The 20765-nt window shown below is 49.3% G+C and overlaps 1 protein-coding gene across 50 annotated transcripts in view; it reads right to left on the reverse strand.

The window, feature by feature from the left end:
* Nucleotides 1–20765, reverse strand: part of actn1 (actinin, alpha 1) — a 114048-nt gene that overhangs the window by 42748 nt on the left and 50535 nt on the right. For all 50 annotated transcript variants that reach the window (XM_052485536.1, XM_052485530.1, XM_052485537.1 and 47 more), the window contains exons 4-8: nt 20486–20572; nt 19485–19572; nt 9867–9945; nt 8406–8487; nt 3186–3271 (exon numbers count right to left, since the gene is read on the reverse strand). In XM_052485536.1, coding sequence (XP_052341496.1) covers nt 3186–3271; nt 8406–8487; nt 9867–9945; nt 19485–19572; nt 20486–20572 — 422 coding nt within the window. The remainder of the gene's footprint in view (nt 1–3185; nt 3272–8405; nt 8488–9866; nt 9946–19484; nt 19573–20485; nt 20573–20765) is intronic.

The following is a 20765-nucleotide window of genomic DNA, read 5'->3' on the forward strand; positions in this document are numbered from 1 at the left end:
AACAGGGAACAGGAACAGGGGGAACAGAGGAACAGGGGAACAGAGGGAACAGAACAGGAACAGGGGAACAGAGAGAACAGGGGAACAGAGGGAACAGGGGAACAGGGGAACAGAGGGAACAGAGGGAACAGAGGGAACAGGAGGAACAGAGGAACAGAGGAACAGAGAGAACAGGGGGAACAGGGGGGGAACAGGGGAACAGAGGGAACAGGGGAACAGGAACAGGGGGAACAGAGGGAACAGAACAGGGGAACAGGGAACAGAGGGAACAGAGGAACAGGGGGAACAGAGGGAACAGAGGAACAGAGGGGGGAACAGAGGGAACAGGGGGAACAGGGGGAACAGGGGGAACAGAGGGAAACAGGGGGAACAGAGGGAACAGAGAGAACAGGGAACAGGGAACAGGGGGAACAGAGGGAACAGAGGGAACAGAGGGGGGAACAGGGGGAACAGAGGGAACAGAGGGAAGGGGGAACAGGGGAACAGAGGGAACAGAGGGAACAGGGGAACAGAGGGAACAGGGGAACAGGGGGAACAGGGGAACAGAGGGAACAGGGGAACAGAGGGAACAGAGGGAACAGGGGAACAGAGGGAACAGAGGAACAGGGGAACAGACAGGGGGAACAGAGGGAACAGAACAGGGGAACAGAGGGAACAGAGGGAACAGGGGAACAGAGGGAACAGAGGGAACAGAGGAACAGGGGAACAGAGAAGAACAGAGGGAACAGGGGAACAGGAGGAACAGAGGGAACAGGGGAACAGGGGGAACAGAGGGAACAGAGGAACAGGGGAACAGGGGAACAGAGGGAACGGGGAACAGGAACAGGGAACAGAGGGAACAGGGAACAGAACAGGGGGAACAGGGGAACAGGGAACAGAGGGAACAGAGGGAACAGGGGGAACAGAGGGGAACAGAGGGAACAGGGGAACAGAGGGAACAGAGGGAACAGGGGAACAGAGGGAACAGGGGGAACAGAACAGGGAACAGAGGAACAGAGGGAACAGACAGGGGAACAGAGGAACAGAGGGAACAGAGGGAACAGGGGAGAACAGGGGGAACAGAGGAACAGAGGGAACAGGGAACAGAGGGAACAGAGGGAACAGGGGAACAGGAGGAACAGAGGGGAACAGGGGAACAGAGGGAACAGGGGGAACAGAGGGAACAGAGGGAACAGGGAACAGAGGGAACAGGGGGAACAGAGGGAACAGAGGGAACAGGGGGAACAGAGGAACAGGGAACAGAGGGAACAGGGAACAGGGAACAGAGAACAGAGGAACAGGGGGAACAGAGGGAACAGGGGAACAGAGGAACAGGGAACAGGAGGGAACAGAGGGAACAGGGGAACAGGGGAACAGAGGGAACAGGGGAACAGGAACAGGAACAGAGGGAACAGGGGGAACAGGGGAACAGAGGGGAACAGGGGAACAGAGGGAACAGGGGGAACAGGGGAACAGGGGAACAGAGGGAACAGAGGAACAGGGGAACAGGGGGAACAGAGGGAACAGGGGAACAGGGGAACAGAGGGAACAGAGGGAACAGGGGAACAGAGGAACAGAGGGAACAGGGGGAACAGGGAACAGAGGGAACAGGGAGGAACAGAGGAACAGGGGGAACAGGGGAACAGGGAACAGGGAACAGAGGGAACAGAGGGAACAGGGGGAACAGAGGAACAGGGGAACAGAGGGAACAGAGGAACAGAGGGAACAGAGGGAACAGGGGGAACAGAGGAACAGGGGGAACAGAGGGAACAGAGGGAACAGAGGGAACAGAACAGGGGAACAGAGGGAACAGGAGGAACAGAGGGAACAGAGGGAACAGGGGGAACAGAGGGAACAGGGGGAACAGGGGGAACAGAGGGAACAGGGGAACAGAGGGAACAGGGGAACAGAGGAACAGAGGGAACAGGGAACAGGGGAACAGAGGGAACAGGGGGAACAGGGAACAGGGGGAACAGAACAGGGGGAACAGGGGGAACAGGGGGAACAGAGGGAACAGAACAGGGAACAGAGGGAACAGGGGAACAGGGAACAGAACAGGGGGAACAGAGGGAACAGGGGAACAGAGGGAACAGAGGGAACAGGGGGAACAGGGGAACAGAGGGAACAGGGGGAACAGAGGGAACAGGGGGAACAGGGGGAACAGAGGGAACAGGGGGAACAGAGGGAACAGGGAACAGAACAGGGGGAACAGAGGGAACAGGGGGAACAGGGAACAGGGGAACAGAGGGAACAGAGGAACAGGGGGAACAGGGGAACAGAGGGAACAGGAACAGGGGGAACAGGAGGGAACAGAGGGAACAGGGGAACAGGGGAACAGAGGGAACAGGGGAACAGGGGAACAGGGGGAACAGAGGGGGAACAGAGGGAACAGGGGGAACAGAGGGAACAGGGGGAACAGAGGGAACAGGGGAACAGGGGAACAGGGGAACAGGGAACAGAGGGAACAGGGGAACAGAGGGAACAGAGGGAACAGGGGGAACAGGGGGAACAGAGGGAACAGAGGGAACAGGGGGAACAGGGGGAACAGAGGGGAACAGAGGGAACAGGGAACAGGGGAACAGGGGAACAGGGGAACAGGGAACAGAGGGAACAGAGGGAACAGGGGGAACAGAACAGAGGAACAGGGGAACAGAGGGAACAGGGAACAGGGGGGAACAGAGAGAACAGGGAACAGGGGAACAGGGGAACAGAGGGAACAGGGAACAGGGGGAACAGGGGAACAGAGGGAACAGGGGGAACAGAGGGAACAGAGGAACAGAGAGAACAGGGGAACAGAGGGAACAGGAACAGGGGGAACAGAGGGAACAGGGAACAGGGGAACAGAGGAACAGGGGAACAGGGGGAACAGAGGGAACAGAGGGAACAGGAGAACAGAGGGAACAGAGGGAACAGGGGGAACAGAGGGAACAGAGGGAACAGAGGAACAGGGGGGGAACAGGGGGAACAGAGGGAACAGGGGAACAGAGGGAACAGGGGGAACAGAGGGAACAGGGGGAACAGGGGGGGAACAGGGGGAACAGGGGGAACAGAGGGAACAGGGGAACAGAGGGGGAACAAACAGACAGACAGACAGACAGACAGACAGACAGACAGACAGACAGACAGACAGACAGACAGACAGACACCCAACCAGGGGTGTGGTGTAGTGAGGTGAGGAGGAAAGGGAGTGTTGCATCCTGGGATACCTTTTGAGCACCAGAGAAGGCGTGGTAGAAGCTAGATACGTAGGTCATGATGGCCTTCTCATCCGGGCGGGCCGTGCCCACGATATCTGGAGAAAGAGAAGAGAGGAGGACGATTGGGGGATGGAGGAAGGGGATGGGGAGGGTGTTGGGGAGGGAGGAGGGGTTGGGGAGGGAGGAAGAGGATGGGGAGGGAGGAGGGGTTGGGGAGGGGAGGAAGAGGATGGGGAGGGAGGAGGGGTTGGGGAGGGAGAGGGGTTGGGGAGGGAGGAAGAGGATGGGGAGGGAGGAGGGGGTTGGGGGGAGGGGAGGAAGAGGATGGGGAGGGAGGAGGGTTGGGGAGGGAGGAGGGGGTTGGGGAGGGGAGAGGGGAAAGAGATGGGGAGGGAGGAGGGGGTTGAGGGAGGAGGGGTTGGGGAGAGGAGGCAGAGGATGGGGAGGGAGGAGGGGTTGGGGAGGGTGTTGGGGAGGGAGGAGGGGTTGGGGAGGGAGGGAGGGGTTGGGGTAGGGAGGAGGGGTTGGGGAGGGGAGGAAGAGGATGGGGAGGGTGGAGGGGTTGGGGAGGGAGGAGGGGTTGGGGAGGGAGGAAGAGGATGGGGAGGGTGTTGGGGAGGGAGGAGGGGTTGGGGAGGGAGAAGGGGTTGGGGAGGGAGGAAGAGGATGGGGAGGGAGGAGGGGTTGGGGAGGGAGGAGGGGTTGGGGGATGGAGGAAGAGGATGGGGAGGGTGTTGGGGAGGGAGGAGGGATTGGGGAGGGAGGAGGGGTTGGGGAGGGGTGGAAGAGGATGGGGAGGGAGGAGGGGTTGGGGAGGGAGGAGGGGTTGGGGGATGGAGGAAGAGGATGGGGAGGGTGGAGGGATTACGGAGGAGGAGGGGTTGGGGAGGGGTGGAAGAGGATGGGGAGGAGGGGTTGGGGAGGGAGGAGGGGTTGGGGGATGGAGGAAGAGGATGGGGAGGGAGGAGGGGTTGGGGGATGGAGGAAGAGGATGGGGAGGGTGTTGGGGAGGGAGGAGGGGTTGGGGGAGGGTGTTGGGGAGGGAGGAGGGATTGGGGAGGGAGGAGGGGTTGGGGAGGGAGGAAGGGTTGGGAGGGAGGAGGGGTTGGGGAGGGAGGAAGAGGATGGGGAGGGAGGAGGGGTTGGGGAGGGTGTTGGGGAGGGAGGAGGAGTTGGGGAGGGAGGAAGAGGATGGGGAGGGGAGGAAGAGGATGGGGAGGATGTTGGGGAGGGGGAGGGGTTGGGGAGGGAGGAGGGGTTGGGGAGGGAGGAAGAGGATGGGGAGGGTGTTGGGGAGGGAGGAGGGGTTGGGGAGGGAGGAGGGTTGGGGAGGGGAGGGGAGGAGGGGGTTGGGGGGAGAGGATGGGGAGGATGTTGGGGAGGGAGGAGGGATTTGGGGGTGGAGGAAGGGTTTGGGGACAGAGAAGGGGGGTTGGGGATGGTGGAGGGGGTTGGGGAGGAGAGGAAGAGGATGAGGATGGGGACAGAGGATGGGGGGGATGGGGAAGGAGAGGAGAGGAGGATGGGGGTGGATGGGGGAGAGAGGGAGGGAGGGGTATGGTAATGGTCATTTTAAACACAAGAGATAAATGACATATACGAGTAGAGAGGGGGGGTGTCTCAGAAAACACACCCCCTTCCCCTATATACAGTCAGCTACTTCTGGCCAGGTGAAAACACAACAGACAAATGGGTCCCATAGAGTTGAATAGAAGCCACATTTTTGCATTAATCCCAGCAAACATGTCCACATTGGCCCTAATGCAGGAGGCCCTAATGCAGGAGGCCCTAATACAGGTGGCCCTGATACAGGTGGCCCTAATACAGGTGGCCCTAATGCAGGTGGCCCTAATGCAGGTGGTCCTAATGCAGGTGGCCCTGATGCAGGTGGCCCTGATGCAGGTGGCCCTGATGCAGGTGGACCTAATGCAGGTGGCCCTAATACAGGTGGCCCTAATGCAGGTGGCCCTAATGCAGGTGGCCCTGATACAGGTGGCCCTAATGCAGGAGGCCCTAATGCAGGTGGCCCTAATGCAGGTGGCCCTAATGCAGGTGGCCCTGATGCAGGTGGCCCTAATGCAGGAGGCCCTAATGCAGGAGGCCCTAATGCAGGTGGCCCTAATGCAGGTGGCCCTGATGCAGGTGGCCCTGATGCAGGTGGCCCTAATGCAGGTGGCCCTAATGCAGGTGGCCCTAATACAGGTGGCCCTGATACAGGTGGCCCTAATGCAGGTGGCCCTGATGCAGGTGGCCCTAATACAGGTGGCCCTAATGCAGGTGGCCCTGATGCAGGTGGCCCTGATGCAGGTGGCCCTAATGCAGGTGGCCCTGATGCAGGTGGCCCTAATACAGGTGGCCCTAATACAGGTGGCCCTAATACAGGTGGCCCTGATACAGGTGGCCCTGATGCAGGTGGCCCTGATGCAGGTGGCCCTGATACAGGTGGCCCTAATGCAGGTGGCCCTAATGCATGTGGCCCTGATGCAGGTGGCCCTAATGCAGGTGGCCCTGATGCAGGTGGCCCTAATGCAGGTGGCCCTAATGCAGGTGGCCCTAATGCAGGTGGCCCTGATGCAGGTGGCCCTAATGCAGGAGGCCCTAATGCATGTGGCCCTGATGCAGGTGGCCCTGATGCAGGTGGCCCTAATGCAGGAGGCCCTAATGCAGGTGGCCCTAATGCAGGTGGCCCTGATGCAGGTGGCCCTAATGCAGGAGGCCCTAATGCAGGAGGCCCTAATGCAGGTGGCCCTAATACAGGTGGCCCTGATACAGGTGGCCCTAATGCAGGTGGCCCTAATGCAGGTGGCCCTAATGCAGGTGGCCCTAATGCAGGAGGCCCTAATGCAGGAGGCCCTAATGCAGGTGGCCCTAATACAGGTGGCCCTAATGCAGGTGGCCCTAATACAGGTGGCCCTAATGCAGGTGGCCCTGATGCAGGTGGCCCTGATACAGGTGGCCCTAATGCAGGTGGCCCTAATGCAGGTGGTCCTAATGCAGGTGGCCCTGATGCAGGTGGCCCTGATGCAGGTGGCCCTAATGCAGGTGGCCCTAATGCAGGTGGCCCTGATGCAGGTGGCCCTAATGCAGGTGGCCCTGATGCAGGTGGCCCTGATGCAGGTGGCCCTAATGCAGGTGGCCCTAATGCAGGTGGCCCTGATGCAGGTGGCCCTGATGCAGGTGGCCCTGATGCAGGTGGCCCTGATGCAGGTGGCCCTAATGCAGGTGGCCCTAATGCAGGTGGCCCTAATGCAGGTGGCCCTGATACAGGTGGCCCTAATGCAGGTGGCCCTAATGCAGGTGGCCCTGATGCAGGTGGCCCTAATGCAGGTGGCCCTAATGCAGGTGGCCCTGATGCAGGTGGCCCTAATGCAGGTGGCCCTGATGCAGGTGGCCCTAATGCAGGTGGCCCTAATGCAGGTGGCCCTAATGCAGGTGGCCCTGATGCAGGTGGCCCTGATGCAGGTGGCCCTGATGCAGGTGGCCCTAATGCAGGTGGCCCTAATGCAGGTGGCCCTAATGCAGGTGGCCCTAATGCAGGTGGCCCTGATACAGGTGGCCCTAATGCAGGTGGCCCTGATGCAGGTGGCCCTAATGCAGGTGGCCCTAATACAGGTGGCCCTAATGCAGGTGGCCCTAATGCAGGTGGCCCTGATGCAGGTGGCCCTAATACAGGTGGCCCTGATGCAGGTGGCCCTGATGCAGGTGGCCCTAATGCAGGTGGCCCTGAGGGCAGCCCTCACTTTAACAGAAATAAGCTCTTTTTGGATCAGCTGAATGTTACATTGTATCATACAGATATAGATATATAGTTTCTCACATATATTTAGGATTCAGATGTTTCTGCTAATCATTTCCGACATTTTGACTGTCGAATTGATATAGCGCCTCACAATCATTACATCATAACATAGACGGTACTGCTATCGTCCATTTTAAACACGACACCTAATCTTTCCCAAACTTTATGGTAAAAACTGGACCTCCTGTTCCACCCCACAATCACATGATGACAGGTTGACTAATTCAAGTTGAGGAAAACAGCTCCACTTTGAGTCACTCCAGAGTACGTGCTGATCTAGAGAAAATTCAATATACACTGTCTCTGTCTCTCTCTCTCTGTCTCTCTCTCTGTCTCTCTCTCTGTCTCTCTCTCTGTCTCTCTCTCTCTGTCTCTCTCTCTGTCTCTCTCTCTCTCTCTCTCTCTCTCTCTCTCTGTCTCTCTCTCTGTCTCTCTCTCTGTCTCTCTCTCTGTCTCTCTCTCTCTCACTGTCTCTCTCACTGTCTCTCTCACTGTCTGTCTCTCTCTCTCAGCTCGCTCTGTCTCTCTCTCTCTCTCTCTCTCTCTCTCTCTCTCTCTCTCTCTCTCTCCCTCTGTCTCTCTCACTGTCTGTCTCTCTCTCAGCTCTCTCTGTCTCTCTCTCTCTCTCTGTCTCTCCCTCTGTCTCTCTCACTGTCTGTCTCTCTCAGCTCTCTCTGTCTCTCTCTCTCTCTCTGTCTCTCCCTCTGTCTCTCTCACTGTCTGTCTCTCTCTCTCAGCTCGCTCTGTCTCTCTCTCTCTCTCTCTGTGTCTGTCTCAGCTCATTCGGGGCGGCAGCGTAGCCTAGTGGTTAGAGCGTTGGACTAGTAACCGGAAGGTTATGTCGTTCTGCCCCTGAACAGGCAGTTAACCCACTGTTCCCAGGCCGTCATTGAAAATAAGAATATGTTCTTAACTGACTTGCCTGGTTAAATAAAGGTAAAATAAAAAAATAAATAAAAAATTCTCGCTCTCTAAGATATCTATATTTAGGTACAGAGCTAACCAGTTTAAAATGGGGAATAGGGACATCAGAAAATAAGAATATTCTTATTTTCATTGCTCTGATCCCTATTCCCCATTTTAAACTGGTACATATTCTTATTTTCAATCAAAGCCTTCTGTCACCTCGGTTTATTCTTTCTTTCGACATTCTGAAAAGTCAGAGGTCGGACCAGGGGGTCAAAATATCTCGTTAAAAACATGAAACTAAAAAAAAACATGAAAAGTTGAGTGAAACAAGGTCGAGACTGACTGCATTGCAGATGTTGCATTGCATCAGCCAATGGTTACGTGCCGTAACAAATGGCTATATCATACGACATGTTAAACACCTACCCAGGCAAGTATCTGCAATGCAGTCGGCCTGGGAACGCGGCCATGTCAGTCTCGACTTCACTTCCTCCTTGACCCTTTAACCCTCCTGGTCTTACCCTCAGCGTCCAACATCTTGGGAATGTCCAGGTACTTCTCTGCCACGTCAAAGGCTGTGTTCAGGTTGGTCATGGGGTCATCCTACAGGTGAGAGAAGAAACAGGAGGAGATCAGACCACCTGGTTAGGTGAAAGGTCAGGTGGTCACTGAGGAGAGGGGGTTGATCTATATGGTTCTGTATAAGGTGAAAGGTTAGGTGGTCCCTGAGGAGAGAGGGTTGATCTATACGGTTCTCTAAAAGGTGAAAGGTTAGGTGGTCCCTGAGGAGAGGGGGTTGATCTATATGGTTCTCTAAAAGGTGAAAGGTCAGGTGGTCCCTGAGGAGAGAGGGTTGATCTATATGGTTCTCTATAAGGTGAAAGGTCAGGTGGTCCCTGAGGAGAGGGGGTTGATCTATACGGTTCTCTAAAAGGTGAAAGGTCAGGTGGTCCCTGAGGAGAGGGGGTTGATCTATACGGTTCTCTAAAAGGTGAAAGGTTAGGTGGTCCCTGAGGAGAGAGGGTTGATCTATACGGTTCTGTATAAGGTGAAAGGTTAGGTGGTCCCTGAGGAGAGGGGGTTGATCTATATGGTTCTGTATAAGGTGAAAGGTTAGGTGGTCCCTGAGGAGAGAGGGTTGATCTATATGGTTCTCTATAAGGTAAAAGGTTAGGTGGTCCCTGAGGAGAGGGGGTTGATCTATATGGTTCTCTATAAGGTGAAAGGTTAGGTGGTCCCTGAGGAGAGAGGGTTGATCTATATGGTTCTCTAAAAGGTGAAAGGTCAGGTGGTCCCTGAGGAGAGAGGGTTGATCTATATGGTTCTCTAAAAGGTGAAAGGTCAGGTGGTCCCTGAGGAGAGGGGGTTGATCTATATGGTTCTCTATAAGGTGAAAGGTCAGGTGGTCCCTGAGGAGAGGGGGTTGATCTATATGGTTCTCTATAAGGTGAAAGGTCAGGTGGTCCCTGAGGAGAGGGGGTTGATCTATATGGTTCTCTATAAGGTGAAAGGTTAGGTGGTCCCTGAGGAGAGAGGGTTGATCTATATGGTTCTCTAAAAGGTGAAAGGTCAGGTGGTCCCTGAGGAGAGAGGGTTGATCTATATGGTTCTCTAAAAGGTGAAAGGTCAGGTGGTCCCTGAGGAGAGGGTTGATCTATATGGTTCTCTAAAAGGTGAAAGGTCAGGTGGTCCCTGAGGAGAGAGGATCTATATGGTTCTCTAAAAGGTGAAAGGTCAGTTGATCTATACGGTTCTGTATAAAGTGAAAGGTCAGGTGGTCCCTGAGGAGAGAGGGTTGATCTATATGGTTCTCTAAAAGGTGAAAGGTTAGGTGGTCCCTGAGGAGAGGGGGTTGATCTATATGGTTCTTTAAAAGGTGAAAGGTCAGGTGGTCCCTGAGGAGAGAGGATCTATATGGTTCTGTGTGTGTCAGTCAGTAAGTGGTTCTGTGTAAATGTATCATCAGGGCACTAGTCTCTCACCTTGCGTAGCTTGCCATAGTCAATGAGCTCTGGACGGTGTCTGTGAATGAGAGCACAGAATCCCAACCCATCTTTCCAGCTGAGAGACAGAGAGAGAGAGAAAGACGAAATCATGACCTTAGCTGAGGAAAACCTAATTTATATTCAATTTAACATCATGTTGACATATCTCTCCCTCTATCACTCCCTGTCTCTCTCTCTCTGTCTCTCTCTGTCTCTCTCTCTATCACTCCCTGTCTCTCTCTCTGTCTCTCCCTCTCTCTCTCTATCACTCCCTGTCTCTCTCTCTATCACTCCCTGTCTCTCTCTCTATCACTCCCTGTCTCTCTCTCTGTCTCTCTCTCTCCCTGTCTCTCCCTGTCTCTCTCTCTCTGTCTCTCTCTGTCTCTCTCTATCACTCCCTGTCTCTCTCTCTGTCTCTCCCGGTCTCTCTCTGTCTCTCTCTGTCTCTCCCTGTCTCTCTCTCTATCACTCCCTGTCTCTCTCTCTCTCTCTCTCTCTCTCTCTCTCTCTGTCTCTCTCTGTCTCTCTCCCTGTCTCTCCATGTCTCTCTCCCTGTCTCTCTCCCTGTCTCTCCCTGTCTCTCTCTCTCTGTCTCTCTCTCTGTCTCTCCCTGTCTCTCCATGTCTCTCTCCCTGTCTCTCCCTGTCTCTCTCTCTGTCTCTGTCTCTCTCTCTCTCTTGTCTCTGTCCCTGTCTCTCTCCCTGTCTCTCTCTCTCTGTCCCTATCTCTCTCCATGACTCTTTCCCTGTCTCTCCCTGTGGCGGCAGGGTGGCCTAGTGGTTAGAGCGTTGGACTAGTAACTGGAAGGTTGCAAGTTCAAATCCCCGAGCTGACAAGGTACAAATCTGTCGTTCTGCCCCTGAACAGGCAGTTAACCCACTGTTCCTAGGCCGTTATTGAAAATAAGAATCTGTTCTTAACTGACTTGCCTAGTTAAATAAAGGTAAAATAAAATAAACTATCTATCTCTCTCTGTGTCTCTCCCTGTCCATCCACCCAGAAGACTAAGCATTTCCATGTCAGATAATCTACTCCGTATAACGTGAAAGATGATCTCTACATCCATCCTGTCCTCATTACACAACAAGCTCTACTCCTCTGAGTCAGAGAGAGCAGGAACCAAGACTTCATTAAAAAAAATCAGAAATACAGACATTGTCATCCTACAAGAAACATGGTATAGAGGAGACGGACCCACTGGTTGCCCTCTAGGTTAAAGAGAGCTGGTAGTCCCATCCACCACACTACCAGGTGGGTGGTATAGAGGAGACGGACCCACTGGTTGCCCTCTAGGTTAAAGAGAGCTGGTAGTCCCATCCACCACACTACCAGGTGGGTGGTATAGAGGTTACAGAGATAGTCCCATCCACCACACCTGGTTGTCCTCTAGGTTACAGAGAGCTGGTAGTCCCATCCACCACACTACCAGGTGTGAAACAGGGAAGGGACTCAGGCGGTATGCTAATTTGGTGTAGAGCAGACCTAACTCACCCCATTAAATTAATCAAATCGAGAACATTTTACATTTGGCTAGAAATTCAAAAAGAAATGACCGTAACACAGAAAAATGTCCTCCTGTGTGCTACCTACTGTATCCTGTGTGCTACCTACTGTATCCTGTGTGCTACCTACTGTATCCTGTGTGCTACCTACTGTATCCTGTGTGCTACCTACTGTATCCTGTGTGCTACCTACAGTATCCTGTGTGCTACCTACTATATCCTGTGTGCTACCTACTGTATCCTGTGTGCTACCTACTGTATCCTGTGTGCTACCTACTGTATATCCCTACCTACTGTATCCTGTGTGCTGACAGCTCCTCCATCCTGTGTGCTACCTACTGTATCCTGTGTGCTACCTACAGTATCCTGTGTGCTACCTACTATATCCTGTGTGCTACCTACTGTATCCTGTGTGCTACCTACTGTATATCCCCCCACTAGAATCCCCATTAACGATGACAGCTCCTCCATCCTGGAGGGGGAAATCAATAGTTTCCGGGCCAAATTACATGTTTTAGTCTGTGGCGACCTAAATGCCAGTGACAGCATTCCCTCCCCCATTTGCCCCCCTAGACACTATGACAACATAACCAACAAAAACGGGTCACAACTCCTGCAGCTCTGTTACATCCTGGGTATGTACATAGTCAATGGTAGGCTTCGAGGGGACTCCTATGGTAGGTACACCTATAGCTCTGTTACATCCTGGGTATGTACATAGTCAATGGTAGTCTTCGAGGGGACTCCTATGGCAGGTACACCTATAGCTCTGTTACATCCTGGGTATGTACATAGTCAATGGTAGTCTTCGAGGGGACTCCTATGGCAGGTACACCTATAGCTCTGTTACAGCCTGGGTATGTACATAGTCAATGGTAAGCTTCGAGGGGACTCCTATGGCAGGTACACCTATAGCTCTGTTACAGCCTGGGTATGTACATAGTCAATGGTAGGCTTCGAGGGGACTCCTATGGCAGGTACACCTATAGCTCTGTTACATCCTGGGTATGTACATAGTCAATGGTAAGCTTCGAGGGGACTCCTATGGCAGGTACACCTATAGCTCTGTTACAGCCTGGGTATGTACATAGTCAATGGTAGGCTTCGAGGGGACTCCTATGGCAGGTACACCTATAGCTCTGTTACATCCTGGGTATGTACATAGTCAATGGTAGGCTTCGAGGGGACTCCTATGGCAGGTACACCTATAGCTCATCTCCTGGCAGTAATACTGTAGACTACTTTATCACTGACCTCAACCCAGAGTCTCAGATCACAACAAAATCACACTCTACTTGAACAGAGCAATACTCAATCATGAGGCATCAAAGCCAAAGGAACTGAGTAACATTAAGAAATGCTATAGATGGAAGAAAAGTAGTGTGGACATCTGCCAAAAACAATTAGGCAACAACAAATGCAATCCCCTCTAGACAATTTCCTGGGTAAAATGTTCCACTGTAATAGTGAAGGTGTAAACTTGGCAGTAGAAAATCATAACAGTATATTTGATCTCTCAGCTTCCCTCAAATCTAAAAATGTCAAGCGGACAACCTAAGAAAATGAACGACAATGACAAATGGTTTGATGAAGAATGCAAAAACCTAAGAAAGAAATTGAGAAACCTGTCCAACCAAAAACATAGAGACCCAGAAAACCTGTGTCTACGCCTTCACTATGGTGAATCACTAAAACAATACAGAAATACACTACGGAAAAAGAAGGAACAGCATGTCAGAAATCAGCTCAATGGAATTGAAGAATCCATAGAATCTAACCACTTTTGGGAAAATTGGAAAACACTAAACAAACAACAACACGAAGAATTATCTATCCAAAACGAAGATGTATGAAGATGTGTGGAGATGTATGAAGATGTGTGGAGATGTATGGAGATGTATGGAGATGTATAGAGATGTATGGAGATGTATAGAGATGTATGGAGATGTACGGAGATGTATGGAGATGAATGGAGATGTGTGGAGATGTATGGAGATGTATGGAGATGTATAGAGATGTATGGAGATGTACGGAGATGTATGGAGATGTATGGAGATGTGTGGAGATGTATGGAGATGTATGGAGATGTATGGAGATGTATGGAGATGTGTGGAGATGTATGGAGATGTATGGAGATGTATGGAGATGTATGGAGATGTATGGAGATGTGTGGAGATGTATGGAGATGTATGGAGATGTATGGAGATGTATGGAGATGTATGGAGATGTATGGAGATGTATGGAGATGTATGGAGATGTGTGGAGATGTATGAAGATGTGTGGAGATGTATGGAGATGTATGGAGATGTATAGAGATGTATGGAGATGTACGGAGATGTATGGAGATGTATGGAGATGTATGGAGATGTATGGAGATGTGTGGGTAAACCACTTCTCCAATCTGTTTGGCTCTATAACAAAGAACAAACAGCAAAAACATATACATGATCAAATACAAATATTAGAATCAACTATTAAAGACGACCAGAACCCACTGGATTCCAGAACAAACTGGATTCCAGAACAAACTGGATTCCAGAACCCACTGGATTCTCCAATTACCTTGAATAAACTACAGGACAAAATATGTGTTGATGATATCGTAAAGGAAATTATAAAATATACAGACCACAAATTCCAATTGGCTGTACTAAAACTCTTTAATAACATCATCCTCAGCTCTGGCATCTTCCCCAATATTTGGAACCAAGGACTGATCACCCCAATGCACAAAAAGTGGAGACAAATTTGACCCCAATAACTACCGGTGGAATATGCGTCGACAGCAGCAAAGGAAAATCCTCTGCATTATCATTAACAGCAGACTCGTACATTATCATTAACAGCAGACTCGTACATTATCATTAACGGCAGACTCGTACATATTATCATTAACAGCAGACTCGTACATTATCATTAACAGCAGACTCGTACATTATCATTAATAGCAGACTCGTACATTATCATTAACAGCAGACTCGTACATTATCATTAACAACAGACTCGTACATTATCATTAACAGGAGACTCGTACATTATCATTCACAGCAGACTCGTACATTATCATTCACAGCAGACTCGTACATTATCATTCACAGCAGACTCGTACATTATCATTAACAGCAGACTCGTACATTATCGTTAACAGCAGACTCGTACATTATCATTCACAGCAGACTCGTACATTATCATTCACAGCAGACTCGTACATTATCATTAACAGCAGACCCGTACATTATCATTAACAGGAGACTCGTACATTATCATTAACAGCAGACTCGTACATTATCATTCACAGCAGACTCGTACATTATCATTAACAGCAGACTCGTACATTATCATTAACAGCAGACTCGTACATTATCATTCACAGCAGACTCGTACATTATCATTAACAGCAGACTCGTACACATTATCATTAACAGCAGACTCGTACATTATCATTAACAGCAGACTCGTACATTATCATTAATAGCAGACTCGTACATTATCATTAACAGCAGACTCGTACATTATCATTAACAGCAGACTCGTACATTATCATTAATAGCAGACTCGTACATTATCATTAACAGCAGACTTGTCGTACATTATCATTAACAGCAGACTCGTACATTATCATTAACAGCAGACTCGTACATTATCATTAACAGCAGACTCGTACATTATCATTAACAGCAGACTTGTACATTATCATTAACAGCAGACTCGTACATTATCATTAACAGCAGACTCGTACATTATCATTAACAGCAGACTCGTCGTACATTATCATTAACAGCAGGCTCGTACATTATCATTAACAGCAGACTCGTACATTATCATTAACAGCAGACTCGTACATTATCATTAACAGCAGACTCGTACATTATCATTAACAGCAGACTCGTACATTATCATTAACAGCAGACTCGTACATTATCATTAACAGCAGACTCGTACATTATCATTAACAGCAGACTCGTACATTATCATTAACAGCAGACTCGTACATTATCATTAACAGCAGACTCGTACATTATCATTAACAGCAGACTCGTACATTATCATTAACAGCAGACTCGTACATTATCATTAATAGCAGACTCGTACATTATCATTAACAGCAGACTCGTACATTATCATTAACAGCAGACTCGTACATTATCATTAACAGCAGACTCGTACATTTCCTCAGTGAAAACAATGTACTGAGCAAAGTGTGCCTTCTCATCAAGGCAAAGGGTGTCTACTTTGAAGAATCTAAATTCTATCTAGATTTGTTTCACAGTTGTTTCACAGTTACTACATAATTCCATGTGTGTTAATTCACAGTTTTGATGTCTTCATTATTATTCTACAATGTAGAAAATGGTAAAAAAATTAAGAAAAACCCTGGAATGAGTGAGTAGGTGTGTCCAAACTTTGACTGGTACTGTATCTATCAACAAATTTGCGAGGAACAAGAACAGTCTGCAGCACCTGGTCTCACCCTACTAGAATCTGAAGTCAAATGTCTACTGTCTGCTGGTAATCTGGTGCTTCTAATGCTAGCTAGCAACTTGCTCATTGCAGCCCCAAGGTCCTTTTGACGCTGCACTAGCGTAACAGGTAGTCAGCCTGCCATGCAGTTTCCTCATAGATTGCAGCCTGCCAGTTTCCTCATAATATATGCCATTTAGCTGACGCTTTTATCCAAAGCGACTTACAGTCATGTGTGCATACATTCTACGTATGGGTGGTCCCGGGAATCGAACCCACTACCCTGGCGTTACAAGCGCCATGCTCTACCAACTGAGCCACAGGAGGAGAACCCTCATAGATTGCAGCCTGCCAGTTTCCTCGTGAATTGCAGCCTGCCAGTTTCCTCATAGATTGCAGCCTGTCAGTTTCCTCATGGATTGCAGCCTGTCAGTTTCCTCATGGATTGCAGCCTGTCAGTTTCCTCATAGATTGCAGCTTGCCAGTTTCCTCATAGATTGCAGCCTGCCAGTTTCCTCATAGATTGCAGCCTGTCAGTTTCCTCATGGATTGCAGCCTGCCAGTTTCCTCATAGATTGCAGCCTGTCAGTTTCCTCATAGATTGCAGCCTGCCAGTTTCCTCATAGATTGCAGCCTGTCAGTTTCCTCATGGATTGCAGCCTGCCAGTTTCCTCATAGATTGCAGCCTGTCAGTTTCCTCATTTGCAGCCTGTCAGTTTCCTCATAGATTGCAGCCTGTCAGTTTCCTCATAGATTGCAGCTTGCCAGTTTCCTCATGGATTGCAGCCTGCCAGTTTCCTCATGGATTGCAGCCTGCCAGTTTCCTCATGGATTGCAATGTAATCGGCGTCCGAAATAGGCAGATTACCGATTGTTGTGAAAACTTGAAATCGCCCCTAATTAATCGGCCAAGGTCGACCTTAAACATCAGCGCCACAGGTACCTTCCACAAAGCTGTGAACGATCTGAGAGACAAGGCAAGAATGGCCTTCTATGCCATCAAAAGGAACATCAATTTCAACATACCAATTAGGATCTGGTAAAAAAAAATACTTGAATCAGTCATAGAGCCCATTGCCCTTTATGGTTGTGAGGTCTGGGGTCCTCTCACCAACCAAGAATTCACAAAATGGGACAAACGCCAAATTGAGACTCTGCACGCAGAATTCTGAAAAAATATCCTCAGTATACAACATAAAACACCAAATAATGCATGCAGAGCAGAATTAGGGCGATTTCCGCTGTCAAAATCCATAAAAGAGCAATTCAATTATATCTAAAACCACCTAAAAAGAAGCGATTCTCAAACCCTCACTTACAGACAGGTGAACCTGGAAACAAATCCCCTCGGCCAGCTGGTCCTGGGACTCTGTTCACAAACACAAACAGAGCCCCAGGACAGCAACACAATTAGACCCAACCAAATCATGAGAAAACAATAAGATAATTACATGAAACATTGGAAAGAATTAACAAAAAAAAACTAAAGCAAACTAGAATGCTCTCTGGTCCTAAACAGAGAATACACAGTGGCAGAATACCTGACCACTGTGACTGACCCAAAATTACACCACTGTAATACAACCTATATTTGTTTATTTATTTTCCCTTTTGTACTTTAACTATTTGCACATTGTTACAACACTGTACAAAGCCAATGTTTACTCACCTCTCATCCCCCCTCCTCCCCTTCCCTTCTCCCCTCCCCTCTCCTCTCATCCCCCTACTCCCATCCGCTCCTCTCCTCTTCTCTCCTCTCCTTCCCCCCTCTCCTCTCCTCTCCTCGTCTCTTCCCTCCTCTCCTCCATCAGTCTGGTATGTAAACATCTCAGTTGTCTGTTCTCTGTTAGCTCTGTCTGGAATCTGCATTCAGCTCCGCTCTGTTTTCTATTAGCCCTGTCTGACTCTGAGGCGGCTTGTTCTGTTCCTGGCTGTGTCCCAACTCGTACGCTATTCCCTATATAGTGCACTACTTACTACTTTTGACTGGTCTAAAGTAGTGCCTTCTATAGAGAATAGGGTTCCATTTGCGATGCAGATCTCGTCCTCTGACTTGACTCTGCTGTGGCCTGACTCTGCTGTGGCCTGACCCTGCTGTGGCCTATAGTACACCACCCTATTTAACCTATAGGGTGGTGTACTATAGGGTGTACTATAGGGGGGTGTACTATATAGTGTACTGTAGGGTGGTGTACTATATAGTGTACTGTAGGGTGTACTATAGGGTGTACTATATAGTGTACTATAGGGTGGTGTACTATAGGATGGTGTACTATAGGGTGGTGTACTATAGGGTGGTGTACTATAGGGTAGTGTACTATAGGATGGTGTACTGTAGGGTGGTGTCCTATATAGTGTACTATAGGGTGGTGTACTATATAGTGTACTGTAGGGTGTACTATAGGGTGTACTATATTACTATAGGGTGGTGTACTATAGGGTGGTGTACTATAGGGTGGTGGTGGTGTACTATAGGGTGTACTATAGGGTGGTGTACTATAGGGTGGTGTACTATAGGGTGGTGTACTATAGGGTGTACTATAGGGTGTACTATAGTGGTGTACTATAGGGTGGTGGGTACTATGGTGTACTATAGGGTGGGTGGTGTACTATATAGTGTACTATAGGGTGGTGTACTATAGGGTGGTGTACTATATATAGGGTGGTGTACTATATAGTGTACTATAGGGTGGTGTACTATAGGATGGTGTACTATAGGGTGGTGTACTATAGGGTGGTGTACTATAGGGTGTACTATAGGGGGGTGTACTATGGGGTGGTGTACTATATAGTGTACTATAGGGTGGTGTACTATAGGGTGGTGTACTATATAGTGTACTATAGGGTGGTGTACTATAGGGTGGTGTACTATATAGTGTACTATAGGATGGTGTACTATAGGGTGGTGTACTATAGGGTGGTGTACTATAGGGTGGTGTACTATAGGGTGGTGTACTATATAGTGTACTATAGGGTGGTGTACTATATAGTGTACTATAGGGTGGTGTACTATAGGGTGTACTATAGGGTGGTGTACTATATGGTGGTGTACTATAGGGTGGTGTACTATATGGTGTACTATATGGTGGTGTACTATAGGGTGGTGTACTATAGGATGGTGTACTATAGGGTGGTGTACTATAGGGGGTGTACTATAGGATGGTGTACTATAGGGTGGTGTACTATAGGGTGGTGTACTATATAGTGTACTATAGGGTGGTGTACTATAGGGTGGTGTACTATAGGGTGGTGTACTATAGGGTGGTGTACTATAGGGTGTACTATATAGTGTACTATAGGGTGGTGTACTATATAGTGTACTATAGGGTGGTGTACTATAGGGTGGTGTACTATAGGGTGTACTATAGGGTGGTGTACTATATAGTGTACTATAGGGTGTACTATAGGGAATAGAATGCCATATGACTGGTATCCCCCTCTCCCTTTCCATAGGGGCTGCAGGTAGCCTAGTGGTTAAGAGCGTTGGGCCAGTAACCCGGAAAGTTCGCTGGTTAGAATCCCCAAACCGACTAGGTCTGTCGATGCGCCCTTGAGCAAAGGCACTTCACCCTAATAGCTCTTGTCAGTTGCTCTCGGTAAGAGCGTCTACTACAACGTAAATGTAAAATGGGACCCAGGTCCCTTCTATTACCTAATGTGAAAGTTCTGAATGTTGACGTTCTTGTAAGGAGCAGTCTTCCTCTGGCACCACAGAAGAAGACCCTCTTTAGCTGATGTTTCTGTGGGTGGATAAAAACAAATCAACAAGAAGTTAGTTAGTTCGGGTTCGGCGCCACTACAGACCCTGGTTTGATTCCCGGGCTGTATCACAACCAGCCGTATTGGGGAGTCCCATAGTGCGGCGCACAATTGGCACGGCTTCGTCCGGGTTAGGCCGTCATTGTAAAATAAGAATTTGTTCTTTTAACTGACATGCCTAGTTAAATAAACAGTGAATAAAAACATGTGCTTGTTGTCTTAAATGGCACACTATTCCCAAGGGGCCCTTGTCTAAAGTAGTGCCCTACATAGGGCATAGGGGTGCCATTTAAGACTCATATTTAATGTTTCTATTTAACCCGTTTGAACTAATTACATTTAACCAGTCTGAATGAATCACATGGTGGCTGTGGGGAGTTTTCAAATCAGAGTGGTAGTCATGTGTCACCTCTGAAACATCTCAAACATCTGAAACATCTCTGAAACATCTCTGAAACATCTCAAACATCTCTGAAACATCTCAAACATCTCAAACATCTCAAACATCTCAAACATCTCAAACATCCCTGAAACATCTCAAACATCTCAAACATCCCTGAAACATCTCTGAAACATCCCTGAAACATCTCAAACATCTCAAACATCCCTGAAACATCTCAAACATCTCTGAAACATCCCTGAAATATCTCAAACATCTCTGAAACATCCCTGAAACATCTCAAACATCTCTGAAACATCTGAAACATCTCAAACATCTCTGAAACATCTCAAACATCTCAAACATCTCTGAAACATCTCAAACATGTCAGGTCTCCATTATAAAGGAAGATTTGTTTAATTAGATCGAAACACTAGTAGGAAGAATGTCTGTATTTAGTTGCCATCGACAGAGTCCCTTCAGCCGACCCGAGAAAGACATCGACATCCTGGTACCTTCCACAGAGATGTCCTGGATGGCGAAGCGAAGGATTATGGTCCAGATCATTCCCAGGGTCATTTTAGCGTTGCCGTCGACGATCTCTGCAGGAGAGGAGAGAGACCACGTTGGTGTGGGTTTATATTTACAGTTTTACTGGCCTGAGTTCATTTACAGAAGTTCTGGATCAATCCGTCAATAGTTTGTCTGTGGTGATCAGGCAGCATCAAACAACTAGCAGACTCTTTTGAGTCATTGCTGTCCTATTGTTGATGACATGAACCCTCTCCTCCTACT

This window comes from Oncorhynchus keta, chromosome 29 (assembly GCF_023373465.1).
Source record: "Oncorhynchus keta strain PuntledgeMale-10-30-2019 chromosome 29, Oket_V2, whole genome shotgun sequence".
Lineage (NCBI taxonomy): Eukaryota > Metazoa > Chordata > Actinopteri > Salmoniformes > Salmonidae > Oncorhynchus > Oncorhynchus keta.